The sequence below is a fragment of the Coturnix japonica genome, chromosome 3 (genome assembly GCF_054131305.1).
Source record: "Coturnix japonica strain WE chromosome 3, WE-NBRP24, whole genome shotgun sequence".
NCBI classification, from domain to species: Eukaryota; Metazoa; Chordata; class Aves; order Galliformes; family Phasianidae; genus Coturnix; species Coturnix japonica.
Window position 1 is genome coordinate 3,001,969 of NC_140665.1, and position 15,847 is coordinate 3,017,815.

Below are 15,847 nucleotides of genomic sequence, written 5' to 3' on the forward strand. Positions count from 1 at the left end.
ACTGTGCAGATGTTGCTTGTCTGGGGTGCTGTGGATGTGTGCACCAGGTTCATGCTTGGTAGTGTCTTTGAGTTCTTACGATAGCTGATTCACTTTACTGGTTCATGCAAGTGATTTAATTCAGGCTGCTTCTGTATTTGTAAAATACCAATTGTGAGCCTCAGTTGTGTCAATAAATTAATGTACTCCCATTCAGGCCCTAATACTGTATGGCTGCTATCCTGCTGGAGATCACAGGGAAGCTGGGATTCTATTTTGGATGCAGGATTTGTATCATACTTCTTAAATGAAGCTTAGTTCTATGTGCTGTAAATGAATGACGATATGAACTAATGAGCAACAGCTTGTGACCTTGAGCAATGGTGGCTAGGGATCGTGTGAGAAGAAATGACAAGTGATTATCAGAATCAAAGATGCCATCATAATGTTTGTTTGTGGGGTTGGACGAGTAAAAAGTTATGTTGATCAAACTAACCCAAGCATGAGGGACAGGCTAGGACCAGAAGTGATGGCATGTTGAAGGATAGCCATTATTTGTGTGATTCAGCCATGAACAGTGTGAATTGTGCTAGCTTAAAAGGAAGAATGACAAAGGGAGCTAGGGCTGCAGAGGGCAGGGAATGCAGCCCTTTTCTTATCCCAGATAGAATTTGGAAAAGCTCTTTCCAGCCTCACGGCCACCAAAATATGTAAGAGACAGCTGAAACCCTCAGGGTGAACTAGTTCCACCTCCCAGGTAAACAGCAGACTGGAGGCTTGTCCCAAGGATTTCACCTTCCTTCCTACCTGGCAAAACTTGCAAAAGGTTTTAGATGCTTTTAAGATGAAAGTTTATATTTTGTTGTATATCCGCAATAGCTGTGGGCACAATCAGAAGAATGAGGAAGGCATAGCTTTGGGTGAGGACTGATGGATAACAGAGCTAACATTTCTTTCTGGAAAACATGCGTTGCACTGTCCTCACCAGAGGGCAAGAGTAATGCTGCTTGAATTCTGTTGTATCCTCATAATGTTATGGTGAATTGCCACTTAAAAAGCAAATAGCTAGACAAAGAGTAACTAAGTGAGGAACGGTTCAGTAGAGCTGGGTCATGAGGATGTTTTTCCATCTTTGGAATAAATCTGAAAGCAATTTTATTCTGCCTATGCAGACTTCCATCTTCTGTTTCTGTCCTGTTACGAGGTAAAAACTGGCTTTTGACTTTTGTCTGGACTGTTCCACAGAGAGGTACAAACAGTACTGAGAGCACCCTGGATTTGCAGACTTTTCCAATAATGCTCTCTATTAAATGAGCCATACCCAGTTTTGGAATACTCCTGGGCTTGGCAATTCCTGCAGGTAGAGCTCCATGTTGTCTGAAAAATAACATTCTAAAATACTGCCCTGGTGATGGTGGTGATGTGTGATAAATGGTCAGCTTGACTGACACGTACTGGATTGATGTTGGTCTGTGACATTATTCAGACAGTGTCTCGGTTCATCTGAGTTTCTGAACCTCTTTCTGCATCTGGCTGTATGTCCCACTGAGGGTGTGGGTTCCGTTCATTTACCTTATCTTGCATTTTAATGGTTTCACAATGTTCAGCGTGCTAGTTGGCACCGCAGCTTTGATAGGGATGAGGGAAAATCCCTTTTGCTTTCCACAGTCAAATAAGTCAGGAACTGTTGCCTGCACTTGCTCCTCGAGGAACACAACTTGTTTGCTGCCTGCTTGCAGGTCTTCCTCACGCTGACTTTTAGCCCTATCTCAATATTGGCCTCCCTCCTTCCCAGATAATTACTTTTCCTCCGTAGGGAGCAGTGTACATTAATATAGAACCCAAACCACACGAGCCTTCCACCCAGATTCCCACAGCTCCTACATCTTTTTCCCTTGCTCCTCTCCATGGCTGCTCTTGGCCCTTTCCCTTGCAGCCCTGGCTCCATGGCCGTATACAGGAATGTATATTCCTGTCATCGGTTCCCACAGTGGGTTTCTTGCTGGTTACAGCAACGCGTCTGGTGCTGCAGCAAAACAATTATTTAAATGGTTGGAAGTGTCGACATGCAGCCTAATATCTAAAGCTATGGATCCTCTTGTTAATGGTCTGATGGGATAGTCTCCCAAGGGCAAAAACGCATGATATGCAATATATTAATTAAGCTAGCAGAACATGTAAAAGGAGAATAAAGTATAGAGACTTCAGGGCTTCTCTTTACAACGAAACACAGAGGGGGTGAAGCTGGGGCTGGCTGCATGGGCAGACCCATCCACATGGGGCTGCAGTTGGCTCTACACCTGCCATGCCACTACTCCCCATCTGGAGAGTGACCGCTGCTCAGCAGGAGTTCTGGGCCTCTCCCACGGGTGCTCCTGCTTTGTTAGTGTTGTCTCCAAACAAGTTCTCGGGGGCTTTGGGTTTGAACTTAAAAAGCCAAGCTGGGATTGATCAGAGTTCAGAACAATGGCATAGTCAGCACTTCAAAGAATTGGGCAAGGAAAAGCTGAGTTGTTAGTTTGTTTGATCAGTTCCTGCTATTCTGAAAGACTAGAAAGGGGCTAGAAATGGGTGTCTGGTGGTGGTTGTATTTGTTCTGAACTTGGAACTAAGCTATACTACCTGCAGGTATCGAAAGACAAGATTTTCCATCATGATTTCACCAAAAGAAAAACCCTAAAACTCAATTTTCTTAACCCTTCTAAAGCAGCGTTGGGTGCTCATGCAGTTTTGCCATTGTTCACCCTGTGTCTTGGGCTGAAAGCTTTTATCATAGATTAAATAACAAAAGCTTTAACTCAGGTGCTGAATGAGAGCATACTATTGTCATAATATTAACTTCACCTTTATCTGAAGAACTCACAGTGCTAAATCTGGAGAGAAAGCAGGATATAATTTCTGCTTTATCAGCTGGAGAAGGGAAAACTAAATTGCATTGTGCACATGCTGAAATCTCACACCTTCTGAATAAAGCACTTTGAGAAAATCCAAAGGCAATGGAAGCACAACTTAGGGGGGAAAAGAAAGGTCCAACTTCGAATTCTCAAGGGATTGTAGTCTGGATTTAATAAATAGATAATTTTAAACTAAACTGTTAAATTCAGCTGAACGCGTTGATTTAACAGCTTCATATGTCTTTTTGTAGAACCCGGCTTTCAGTTTTTGATGTGTAATTAAGGCATTTGAATGGTGAGGTTGCCTAAGGCCATTGCAGAGTTAACTAAAGTGTTCAGATGGAGACATGAGTGGTTTGTGTTCCTGCGGAGAGCTTCAGCAACAAGTATGAGGACGTTATAGCTGACGTGCAATGGGTTTGCTAAGTGGTGCCGTGTGCTTTGACAGAAGTAGCTCCCTGCTTACAGAATTATGTTCTCCCAGATGTCTTATTCCCATGTGTATATCAAGTCTGTTTCAAATAACACAGTACCTTAGATTTAGGAGTGATGACTTCTCTATTTTTTGCTTGAGTTTGGAAGAAGGAGTCAGTGTGTTGCTTCACTCTGAATCTGGAGTAACTGTCTGGAGGACCTTAAGCGTATTTGTTACTCTGGTTTAAGTCTGAGGAATGGAGAAGGTTTATCAAGGATTGCCTCTTCTTATTCTTCCCTACGTGTTCTATCCCCATTTAGATGTTAATTCAGTGTAACAAGGAATATTTGTCTCATCATCACAGTTGTGCGCGCTGATTTGAATCACCGGCAGGACTGGCAAAGCACTTTCTGACTGTGTTGTTGTATACGTATGTTCTAGTATTAGAAATCACAGCAAAGAACTCATTTTGCTCTTTCTGAAGGAGCTGGCAGTGTGTCTGTATGGTGGTGGAGTAGCAGTGTTTATAAAACAACTTTCCAGGGCTGACTGTCAAAGAAAATGAAAAATTGCTTTCCTGATTCTGTAAATTTTCTTCCCCAGAAGCAGTGAAACCATAAATCAGTGCTGCTGGCAGCTGATTGCTGAGCACTGACATGCTTCAGTCAAGTGGGGGCATCGTTGGTCTTTCACAACTAGGCAATATGACCAGAACTGCTCTAATTTATAAAATATCACTCTATTTTAACCCTAATTTGGGGACTCTCTAGCTGTAAGGTGTGCAAGTAGCATATTTGTGTGTATGTGCTTTTCTGGTGGAAAAATAAGGGGGCCAGATTTTGCTCTCTGATTCAGACTTTGGATTTGTGTCAGGCAAATAACTCTGTTCAATTTCATCTGAGAAGTTTTGCAAGTGACTTTATTTTTGTGGTGAAATGAGGCCGTGTTTCTTGAAAGCATCGGCTGCAATTACTGAGTTCTCTGCTGAATTCAGTGGTGAATGACAAACACTTGAAATAAAACGGTTTTTGTATTTTATTCCATTGTAATTCTTCTATTGTGTGGACAGGAATATTGCTCAAAGTGTCAGAATACTTTACTATTAACCTGTTAGCTGATGGTCTTTGTGAAAAGCCACCTCTGATACAGTGCGGTCAGAGCTTCCTTTCTTATTCTGAAACCTACTCATCTGTGAGGTGAAACTGCGTGGTGGTGGCTGCAGCCCTGGGGCTGTAAATCCTTGTATGGAACTCCACAGCATAGGAGGATGTGGCAGATTGGACCCCGTGCCACCATAGCTGGGGATCCCATCACGATCCGTGTGCCCACGTCCTTCGGAGCTGAGGGCAGCGGCGGGGGAGAACAACTTGCTGTTTGTGTCTTTTGCAAGTTGCAGACAGCTGTGTGGGACATCACCTCACATCAAAGGAGTCTGATCATCCGGTTAGGCCAATTAATGTTAATTCTCATCTTCCATTAAATTCTTTTCTCTTTTTTCTTTCTCTCTCTCTTTTTATTTTTCCAGCCGAGCCCAATACCGAGTCCCGTCCTGGGGAGGAAGCCAAATGCGAGTCAGTCCCTGCTCGTGTGGTGCAAAGAAGTTACCAAAAACTATAGGGGAGTGAAAATCACCAATTTTACAACATCGTGGAGAAACGGGCTCTCTTTCTGTGCAATACTGCATCACTTTAGACCAGATCTCATGTAAGTTGCGTGCTTTCTGCCTGCATAAGCTAACTCTGATAGAATTATACAACATAGAACCTTGCAGGAAAAGCAAATGTCCGTTCGTTTCAGGTACAGATCTGTTTTGCCCCTTCCTTTTTAAAAGAGAAACAGTCCTTTCTACAAAAGCGGGCTGAGGAATGCTCCAACTTGCCGACCTCTCTGCTTCTCCCCTTGTTGCCCAAACAACTGTTTCTCCCCTCAACGTGATTTGTTTTTTCTTCTCTCTAATCTTACACAAAGAACTGACTTCAAGATGATTATGAAAATTGTGCCAGTGTTGAAATGAGATGAGAGAAATAAGCCCGTAGCTCTTTGTACTCTGACAAGGAGAGATTACCTCCTGGTAAATTTGGTTGTCAAGGCCAGCCTTCAGCCCCTGCCTTAACTTCTTTTTGAGATGGAAAGCTCCGGGCAATGAAACGTGTCATCGGGGCTTGTTTGTTTATTTATTTATTTATCCCTTTAATTTTCCACGCTATTAGTTTTGTTGATTGAATTGCTGTGAAATTGCTAGTTACTGTATGATATTATTGCATGTCAAATTTTTTTAGATTCGGTTTGTTTTTCAAACTGCTGCTTTTATCAAATACTGTACATAACCCACTGTGCCATTTTCTCCCTCAGTGACTACAAGTCCCTGAATCCTCAAGATATTAAAGAGAACAACAAAAAGGTAAGAACTGCCAGGAAGAAAAAACAAACAAACAAACAAAAAAAACAACAACAAAAAGAAAACCAACCAGACGTAGCTTCAATTTTGGCTTCGCTGCAGGTTTTTATTAATTTTGGGAAAGTGAGGTTGTTTTGTAAGGTCAGAACTGCAGCTCACAGAAGGTATTCAGCCTCCTGTGGCTCAAATCGGATGCATTATTGACTCCAGTTTGCCGTGGTCTTTAACATTCACCACAAGTGCAAGGCTGGCATTAGGCTTTAATATTTCTACAGCCTACATTAACTGCAAAAGCAGAGGGAAGGGATGGGCAGCATTTTGTGAGCATTTCTCCTATTTGATTTCAATCACACTCATAATTTAAAAAAAAAAAACCAATAAGAAATAAAGAAATGGAACTGTTCTCAGATGTGCTGTATGAGATCTAATTTTTCTTAATCGGGCTCTGTGTATCAGTCACAGTCAGTGTTGCATTTGTGGTGAATTTTGCATTTCTAAAGCTGGAATTTTACACCTATCTTGAGACTGTAGAGCTGTGAGAGACAGCAGGTGCAGAACCTGTGCTTTTCTGCAGCAGGGAAAGTTTAGGTTGAGAAGTGCTGGGGCTTCATTTGGCAAACAGTCCCAACTGCTTGCAGAGTGCTTGTAGCACCGTACACCGTACACCTCCATGGCGCAGAGATAGGAAATATTTCTCTGGAAGACGCAGCAACTTATCTGGGGAATCGCCAGAAGGCCTTTATTTCCATTCCTGATTTTAGATACGTTGCAAACTTTGGGATTTTCACATGCCTGAGTTTGGCCCTAAGGACATGTAGAAACGATCATTTTCACGTGGGTCGCTGATAGTAACGTGGTTCCTGAAGATCGTCTGATACTTGTTTTTAAGTGCCCTTCTTCTCCGCGCTGTGACTTTACTTCTGTCCTGCTTTAATCTTGCTGGCATGCGCAGGGAGGAAGGTTTGATATATTTTGAGTAACTGGATGATGTTCTATACTACATAGAAAATATAACTAAAGAACTTTAGATTGTGGATATGTGGAATTTCTGAAAGTGCTTTATTGAAGTTCATTTGTGTTTAGGGTAATTATGTTTTACTGTGTCTGAACACTTACCCATTAGCCAGAAAGTTACATGGTAAAACAGTGGTTAAGTGTTATGGATAATGAAATATCCCCAAACTGCTCTTATCTAATGAGTGATTTGCCCAATGATATCCTCTCCATAGTAATACAGGGTCTTGTGATGACCTGAGTGGATTACCCGGGACATCACAGCGTTGTCTGTGACTGTGTGGTTTTGTACTTCAAGTTTCATTGGTTGTACAGGCTAATTAAGCTAGATTTTAACAAAAGAAAAGAGTAGATTGTTAATTAAAAACGTTAGCGGTGCGATCAGTCATCTTTTCTTTATGAAACTGTGATGGCAAACGGGGAACTTCGTAACCCGTCTCTCTAGCAGGATCTCGTTGCAGTCCTGAAGGAGCTATGATTGCTGTTATTGTGCAGTATTTCCTTTCATCACTCCGCAGCCCTCTGCCTGACAGCTACATTGAGTATCTCGGTTGCTTCCTGCAGATTTATTTCCTGGTCTCACACAGTTCTGCCCGATAACCCCACGTGCCCTCGATGGGAGTGAACGCAGCGCTGCCAACAATGGCTGCCTGTAAATTCCATGCAGATATGGAGCACGTGTGACAGCGATTCCTCCTCACCAATTAAAATAACATCTGTGGGTGAATAGGACAGTTTTCTTTGTCTGAAGCATCTCTTTTTTTTCCCCTCCTGGGATAGGAGCTAAGAGGTGGCTGTGACCGTAAATTAAGTGTTAACCTGTAAGAGTGTGTCTTGCAAAAGTGTGTGACCTGGTTTGTATTTAAGAAGAAAAAATAAAAGAGAGAGAGAGAGAAAAAAAGGAAATATTAAGAAAGAACTTCTATGGTATAATTGCTGTGCATAATTTCACATTGATTCCAAAAAGCCCATCGCTGGGGTTTCTTTATAATACACACAAGTCATTTGCCAAAGTGGTGCTGCCAGCAGCACTGAATCAAGAAGGGCATTTACCTGTGACATCTGATCCAGGCTGGGATGTCAGTGCGTTATGTAATTGGGAAGTGGCTGGGAACTGCCTGGGTGCTCCTGCTGATGGATCGCAACTGACGGCTGTCAGTCCATGGGCAGGAAATTAAAAACGCTTCATCCAGAAGCACTAAATAGGTTCAGTGTCCTGACTATTCCAGTATGTACAACTATCTCTCTTAAAAAAAACACACAACAGAAAACTTGTGTTTTTGGTGCATTGTGCTCATTGCAATTTCTGATTTCAGGAACAAAAGAGAAACCGGGGCTACCTCTGAGAAAATTAAAGTCATTGCTGTGCAGTGAGTGATAGGTTCTCAGCTGGTTGTGGTTCTACTTAAATCTCCTGTGTACCTGACTATACCCGTATAATCTTCCCAATTACATTATCCAACTTTTAAATTTTATTTTATTTGTCTGCTTCCATTTGACCCTTAGTAAATCTCAACAATCAGTTTGTTACACTTATGGCACACTGGTTCTCAAGGGCAGAAATGTTTCATATTGCTTGTAACATGTTGTGTGCTTGGAAAATGCAAGTTGCTGAATGGCACAAGGCTGGGACTTACTGGGGCTGAAAGGGTGGGACATTGAGTACGGTCCTAATAATGAACTCCTACTTTTAATTACTTCATCTTGAAGTAGATTCATCAGTAGTACTTCATCATGAAGAAGATCCTTTCATTTGAATGATTGCTGTTTGGAGATGTTGATATATATTCTGAATATTCAATTGGCACATCCAGTTTCAAGGTGCCTTTGATGGTGTTTTTTTCCAGTTATTGACCATTTTCCACGCGATTCCTCAATGCATTTGAACTTGAGTGATCACCTTCACAAAATGTACCATTTCATAAGGAAGGAATCATTTTATATCATACATTTAAACAGAAGAAGGTAGAGTTACAAGGTTAGTGCTGGATTAGAAGTGGCGTTGTCTCCTCACCTTTAAGCTGGCAGCCATGTTTTATATCAGGTGCTTGTGATCACATCCACAGTTTGATTCCACAAAATGGTAAGCACACATTAAATGGTGTGTGTGGGAGTTGCTTGTTGGCCTCGGTAGGATCAGACAGGGACGTGGCTAAACACGCGTGTAAACATTTGCAAAATCAGGGCTGAGGTATGCCTCTGTTTAACCAAGTGTAATTTGACTTGGAAAATGCTTTCTCATGCTCTGTTGATGCCACGTTTCAAACTAGTTACCAACCAGTAAGAAACACTAGGCATTTGTCAACACACTGGAAAGTCAAGAAGCTCCCGGGTTCCTAGCAGCCATCAGACACGGCCATGGACACGTGCAGCATCTGATTGCTATTTATAGCACCAGTGGCTGTAAAGCATTTGCATGCCCATCTAGATACGTAGTGCACTTCAAAAGCAGCTGAGCGAGAATGTGCATTGGCCAGACTGGCAAGGAGAGGGATGAGAAAGAAGTGTCTGGTGTCTTGAAGTTTGTGTTAATCCCAAGTGTCCCAGCAGAACCGAGCTGCCTGTAGGTGTGATTTGGAGCTCCACCAAGGGGAGTGGTCCTTTTTGGTTGCTTCTTCTGCTGCAGTGTCACCACTTTGAGCAGGTGCCTTTTCTAACAGCTCTGAAACACTTGTCCCCTCCTACGCTTTGCAGACTCTGGGAAATAAGCCTGGGATTTCGTTTGATTAGCACGTAAATAACAAGTGTATGAAAGTGTTCGGGTCACATTACATCTATGGGCTTTTGATACTGTGGACTGCTAACCCAAGCCTATATTCTTTCATTCCTGAAATGCCAACTCCCACTGTCCTCAGTGAGGGGCAGCAGGTTATTTATGGCACTCCGTCAGCTCTGACCCACTTAGTGAGTCATGCAGCAAACCCTGGTGCTGCATCCATTCTGCAGACTGGCATGAATATCTTGCTCTGCTTCCCAAGGCAACCTGTTGGGGGTGAGTGTCCATCCATCCTTAGGCTGCCCACCTACAGACCCATTCTTTCCCTGTTCTTCTGCTCTGTCTGGAGCTTCCTATCAGCAAATACAACATCTGTGTTTTTTGCTGCTGCTCCTACTCTTATCAAAGCATAGCTCCTCTCTTACAAATGGCATGGCCATCTCTCTTAGTTAGCTATCCCATAAATGCGATTCCTCACCAAAGATCAGCAGTGAACATTGGCTGCCATGAAAGGGAGTGCTCTGAAAACCTAAAAGATATGAAATTGCAGTTAATTTCCCTCCTCTTTCTTGTCTCCAGCCTTCCAAAACTAAGTAAATAAAGGAAATTTTGTATAACCAGAGCAACGCTGAAGTCAGCAGTATGCATTACTGTTTCCCTGCAAAAGGACAGGTTCCCTTCTGTGTCTTAAATTTAGGACTTTTTTTTGTTGGACAGGCTGATGGAGCAGCTGTTGGCATTTTGGAGCCTTGCAGAAGAGGGTGGGCAGGAGCTGCAAGGCTGCTGGGTAGGAGGAGTTGGGCTTCGCTAACAGGAGGCCTTCTGCAGCCTGCAGATGTAGTAATAATTAATTGTAAATTGAGAAACGGCTTCAATTCTTCAAAACTAGAAAAACCTGATGCACCAAGCCCACTCAGAACAGAAAGAATATGATCTGGCCTCTTAAACCAGAAGGCTTTCACTCTTCAGCTCCTACAAAGGAAAGTAAAGCATGAATGAAATAGACTCTTTTTTATAAATTTATGGTGAATTTACAGCAGAAGTTTTAAAAATGCATTTGTTTGCTGGACGATTTCTGTCCTGCATCACTCCATCTGTGACAGTGTTCTTTTGGGCTATCTGCACATACATTGTTTTTCATCAACACAAATCACAGCAATTACATGACCAATAGAAGGGAGAAGGTTGATCACCAGTGATAAAACCCAAGATGGATTAGTGTCATGTTTCTTCTATCTTTGCTCCTTATCTTAAAAAGCCATCCCTTGTTGCTTTTTTTTCCCCCTGTTCCAACTCTCACATTTTTTTTCCACTTGCTTGTTTCCTGCTGCTGGACTGAGAGCCAGTGAAGGTGCCATAGGAGACTTTCCTAATGCAGACACGAGGAGTTTTACACTGCACCTTCATGAACATCTTTTTAGTAACGAAAGTGGCAATAGTTTGAGTAACAAGATTTATTGTGGTATAGGAGCGTGCTGGGAGTATTGAGAGCAATGCTGTTTGGATGTCTTTGTGAGTCATATCCTCTTGATCTGCATTACTGTGAAGGTACCTCAGGAGATGTCTAGAATCCATCAGGGAAGGTTGCTGAGTTCAGATGGAGCCGTGCAATGAAAAATAGTAAATACCAGCCCACTGCAATGAAAGCAAAGGGATAAGTGGTAATAGAGGCAGTCCATACTGTTCCTGTAACACTGTAGCATGTTTGTTTACTTGAAATGTTACAACACGTAAGAAAGTGCTGTATTATAATCTCTGTTTTGCCTCTTTTTAAAGGCGTACGATGGGTTTGCCAGCTTAGGAATATCCCGATTGCTGGAGCCTTCTGACATGGTTCTGTTGGCAATCCCCGACAAGCTGACCGTTATGACCTATCTCTATCAAATACGGGCTCATTTCTGTGGCCAGGAATTGAATGTGGTTCAAATAGAAGAGAACAGCAGTAAAAGCACATATAAAGTGGGTAACTACGAGACAGACACCAACAGCTCTGTGGACCAGGAGAAGTTCTACGCAGAGCTGAGTGACCTGAAGCGGCAGCCTGAGCTGCAGGTGCCGGATGGCGGCCTGGCAGACTTTGCCTCTCAGGATGACTCTGTGTTTGTGAATGACAGTGGGGTCGGGGAATCTGAAAGCGAGCATCAGACTCCCGATGACCACTTAAGCCCAAGCACAGCTTCCCCTTCCTCTCGCAGGACTCGAAGTGACACAGACCCGCAGAAGTCCCAGCAGAGCTCTGGAAGGACTTCTGCCTCTGAAGAAGTTGGGAAGTGCAGCAGTACGGATACTACACAAGCACAGCCCATGGTGGGAAAAAAGAAATTGCTGAAAGCTGACACTTTAGACTTAAGTGACTTGGCACATGTCAGTGATCAAAAAGAGGATGCATCTCCCACGATTGCTTGTGAAGATATCGACAAAAAACGACACCAGAGTTCAGACAACACCATTGGCTTCTCAGAACAAGAAAAGCTGGGACATTTGGGATCCCCAGAGTGCATGAGAGAAGATCCTGGACCGCATGGCATGAAGCCAAGTTTATCTCCTACTTCTAACCTTGGATACTTTTATAATAAGGATGTGGATATTGCAAAGAAAACATGTGCTTCTCCGAGGCAAGCCGAATCTGATTCTGACAGCGATGCCAGAATGACTTCAAATCATGCAGATCCAGCTGCAAAGACAGCCCAGGTAAGAGACTGCAACTTTCTGTGTGCCTGTGAGTCAGCACGGGGATTCTGTTTGAGTTGTCCCTCCGTGGTAAGGTGGGTAGTGCAGGCTGTCATTGATGGGCAGTAGGTGTTTTGACAAGTCTGTGATGCTGAAAAAGCCATTCAATGAAAAATGAACTTACAGGCCTCGTCCTAGCCCCTGAGAGTGGCAATGCCTTTCTTTGAAATATTGCATCCTACAGCATAACTCTCCCAAAAAATACAAAAATAAATAAAAAACAGACTTATTCGTTCATTGAGCCATATTCAAAAAATGTCAGTTTTTAATGACTTGAAATATCCAAACATATTTCCAAATCTTATCTGAGAAACCACACGGCCTTGTGAACGTAGTCTGTGATGGTGAGGTAGAAACTCCAGAATACTAAATCATGCTGTTCACTGAATGGCCTCAGGCATGTTTCTTAACCACAATATCATTTTCCTTTCTATAAAGATAAAAAGTATATGCCCACCTACCTTGCAGATTTATTGTGAGGATGAAAGTTGAATATTATACAAATACTGAGCATTATCAGTAAATAGTATCATCACAAAAATATGTAAAAAATTTTATCAACCCTGTTTACAAAAATCCCAATTTTACCCCGAGAAGACCTTTCTTTAGTCTTAGCTTGGTTTGGCTTTGTGCCATTAGTTGTGATAAGAGAAGAATACAGCCAGTCGCTTGGCATTGTAGATTGCTTCAAACATTCTTACATTTTTCCCCAAGTAAGCACCACGAGGATTTGTTTTATTGCAAGAGAAGCAGCCCACAGATGGGTGATAGTGGCCAAATATTACTTGCAGAGCCAGCTAATTTCTTTCCTTTAATCACTGGAGCCTCGTGACATTTGCCTTCTTCAACCTTGAGTATCAGATGAGAAAGGAATGATGTGACCCCACATGGAAGACGAAGTCATGCAGCAGGGAGGGACGGGATCTGTTATGAGACTTTCACATGCAAGGTTGTAGGACAAGATGGCTCTAGAGACTTTTCCCTGTTATTCATCCCCTGTGTGTCTGTACATCGTAATGAAATCTCAGATGTCTCAGTCTTAAACTTGAAAGCTTGCTCGTTGTTGCTTAGTCTCGACTGTTTCAGTTTCCACATGGTGGAGGAAGAGCACAACCTGCAGTGTCTCTTCCAACTCCAGCCCATGTAAAGGGATAGATTTCCCAGAATCTTCACTGTTGGGCTTCACTAAGAAGTCAGCACTTGGAAGTCTGGATGTGTGGAAGCTCATTTTGCCCGTGCAGATGTCCTCCTTCCATTACTTCTGCTCTGCAGGGTCATCAGTCACATGCAGGGAGGAGGGGCTTTCATTAAATATGAAGTAGAAACAGATATTGTTGCAGGTTGTTTTCCCTTGTACCCAGCCTCTTTGTGTTCAGTTTAAGTTAGAAATGAGTGATACCCATATAAGTAGCCAACGAAGCATTGTATTTACATACATATTAAAGTAAATAAGTAAACACATAGCACATTTAACATGGTTAGCTTCCATGAAACCAATTATTTTTTTTTCCACAGTTGCAGTTTAGAGGCATTAAACGTTGATAGAAATTAAGTTTTAAGGGGAAGGGAGAGAAATCTATTTACATTATAAAGGCCTGTGAGTTTTGTTTTAATTTTACGTTTTGATTATCGTTACTTTTCATTTCTGTAGAGCGCTCTGTCACCTCACGAAGCTATAATCCTTGTGACTCCTGATCTTTATTATATAGGAAGGCTCCTGGCTACTAGCTACTGTGTAAATGTTAAGTACCCTGAGGCTACCCTGCTGTTAATTATATTTCTTTATTTTTAAGCAACGAATGTTGTCAAGACAGGAAGAACTTAAAGAACGGGCAAGAGTTCTGCTTGAGCAAGCAAGAAGAGATGCAGCTTTAAAGGCAGGGAATAAGCAGCTAACCAATACGATCATCCCAGCCCGCAATAAGCAGCTGAATGATGTAAGAACCTTTGGCCAGTGTGGCAGTTTACATTGCTTAAATTTCCTGTACACGTTGATGTTTTTGTGGGAAATGCATTTGCAGAATCATTCTTTTCCATGCCGCGTCCTGGTGCTCTGGTGAGTCGCGCGCCCTCCGTGCACCTTCAAAGCCTGTTTATCCTGCAGGCTGATGCCTGACACTGCACTGGAAGCAGAGGTCTGGGAGCACCTTCTTTGATTGGCACTGCAGCTTCTAATGGGACGAGAAACAAAAGTTACTTGTTAAATGATAGTGAAGTAATTTATGCTGTTTTTCATTACTTCTCTTTTTTTCACTTAATGTAAATGTGTTTCCCAAGTCTGTGATGTCAACTGCTTGCTGCTTCCTAAGTGTTACCGCAGTGAATGAGGCAGCTCATGACAGTCTTGTTAAAGAGTTGATGGAACAATTCCTTTTTATCATGAAAGTTGATTATGCTGGTGAGGTGGGAAAGCGGAGCTGGGGAATGAGCTCCAGTGTGGAAGCAGCTCTGGTTGCACCTCCGTTGGCCTCAGTGGTGACCTGGAAGGATGAGTACTCTCTGGAGATGAAAGGCAATTAATTTTTATGCAAACCTTCGCAATGTGGGTTTTGTGATTCTAACTATTGTGTAGTAGAGGCTGTACTGGCAACTAAGAATGCAAATGTAACTGAAAAATAATGATACAGAGAAAGGCTGGAGTTTTTACTGCTTTGCATCTTTGAGAGGCCGGTCCTGAGGGACACATTCCGCTTCTTATATAAATGGGATCTCGCAATCAGAAAATGAAGACAATGATTTACACATCTTATTTCACTCTCAGCTATCTTGGGTCCATGCTGGACATTTTGTTTCCATCAATAATTCCCCTGCAAACTGCAAATATTTCTCTACTTCTTTTTTTTACCTTTTTCTGCAAAACATGCTCCCATCTGCATATGGACCTGACTTGTCTAATGATAGTATAATGATATATAAAAAGTGTCACAATTATTCCATGATGGACTGTTTTCTTCAGTAAGTCTGGCTTAGTATAAGTCTCGTATTGGATTTATTTCCTTCTTGGTTTAATTTAAACAGTTTTTCATATACCAAACAATGTTAGAGGAGGGATGCTGTCGGCAGCTACTTAAGCAGAATTAACTGTAGTAAAAGCTGCCCAACGTTTTCTTATTACTTTCAAAGTTTTATAACTTTGCAAGTACTCAATTGTTTGAGCTGAAATTTTCCATGACAGCTCTGTGCCTCGGGGTAATTTTGGGGTTCAGAAAAAAAAAATAATAATAAAAAGCAACCTATTCAACCGCTGCTCTGAATTAGGTTGGGTGGAGCATTGCTTTATCCATGTTCAAAATGTCTTATGGGGAAAAAGGTTCCATTCCCTTGAAAAGTCTGTTCAAAACAACCAAAGTTGGGTTAATAGCAGATCATTAGAGCCTTGAAATCCAGGGAAGTTTGCGTCGGTAGAAGTGGTCTATATGGGCACAGAGCAGACTGAATGCCTTTTGCTGTTGCTCTCCTAGTGACCAGGGTCCATTCTGATGCAGATTGTAATACTGGAAAGCAGAACTTTCTCTCTTAGGCTCAAAGTCCTCCTGCTGATGTAATCTGAGCGGGAAGAAATGGAGCTACTGTGCAGGCATGCAGAGGAGAGATGCCTCAGGTAGATGGCAAGGAGGTAGATGGCAATGCAGACACAGACATAAATGAAAACCATGTCTAGGCTGTGAAAGCCAGCTCAATTGTGAGAGATAGGGACAGAC

The 15,847-nt window shown here is 42.3% G+C and overlaps 1 protein-coding gene across 22 annotated transcripts in view; it reads left to right on the top strand.

Moving 5' to 3' along the window:
- The window catches only part of EHBP1 (EH domain binding protein 1), a 184,753-nt gene that overhangs the window by 110,274 nt on the left and 58,632 nt on the right, over nt 1–15,847 (top strand). For all 22 annotated transcript variants that reach the window (XR_014944325.1, XM_015856563.3, XM_015856564.3 and 19 more), the window contains 4 exons: nt 4,814–4,992; nt 5,641–5,689; nt 11,193–12,107; nt 13,940–14,083. Coding sequence is in view for 21 of the 22 variants with exons in the window: in XM_015856563.3 (XP_015712049.2) it covers nt 4,814–4,992; nt 5,641–5,689; nt 11,193–12,107; nt 13,940–14,083 (1,287 nt within the window). In the remaining variant the exon portion in view is untranslated. The remainder of the gene's footprint in view (nt 1–4,813; nt 4,993–5,640; nt 5,690–11,192; nt 12,108–13,939; nt 14,084–15,847) is intronic.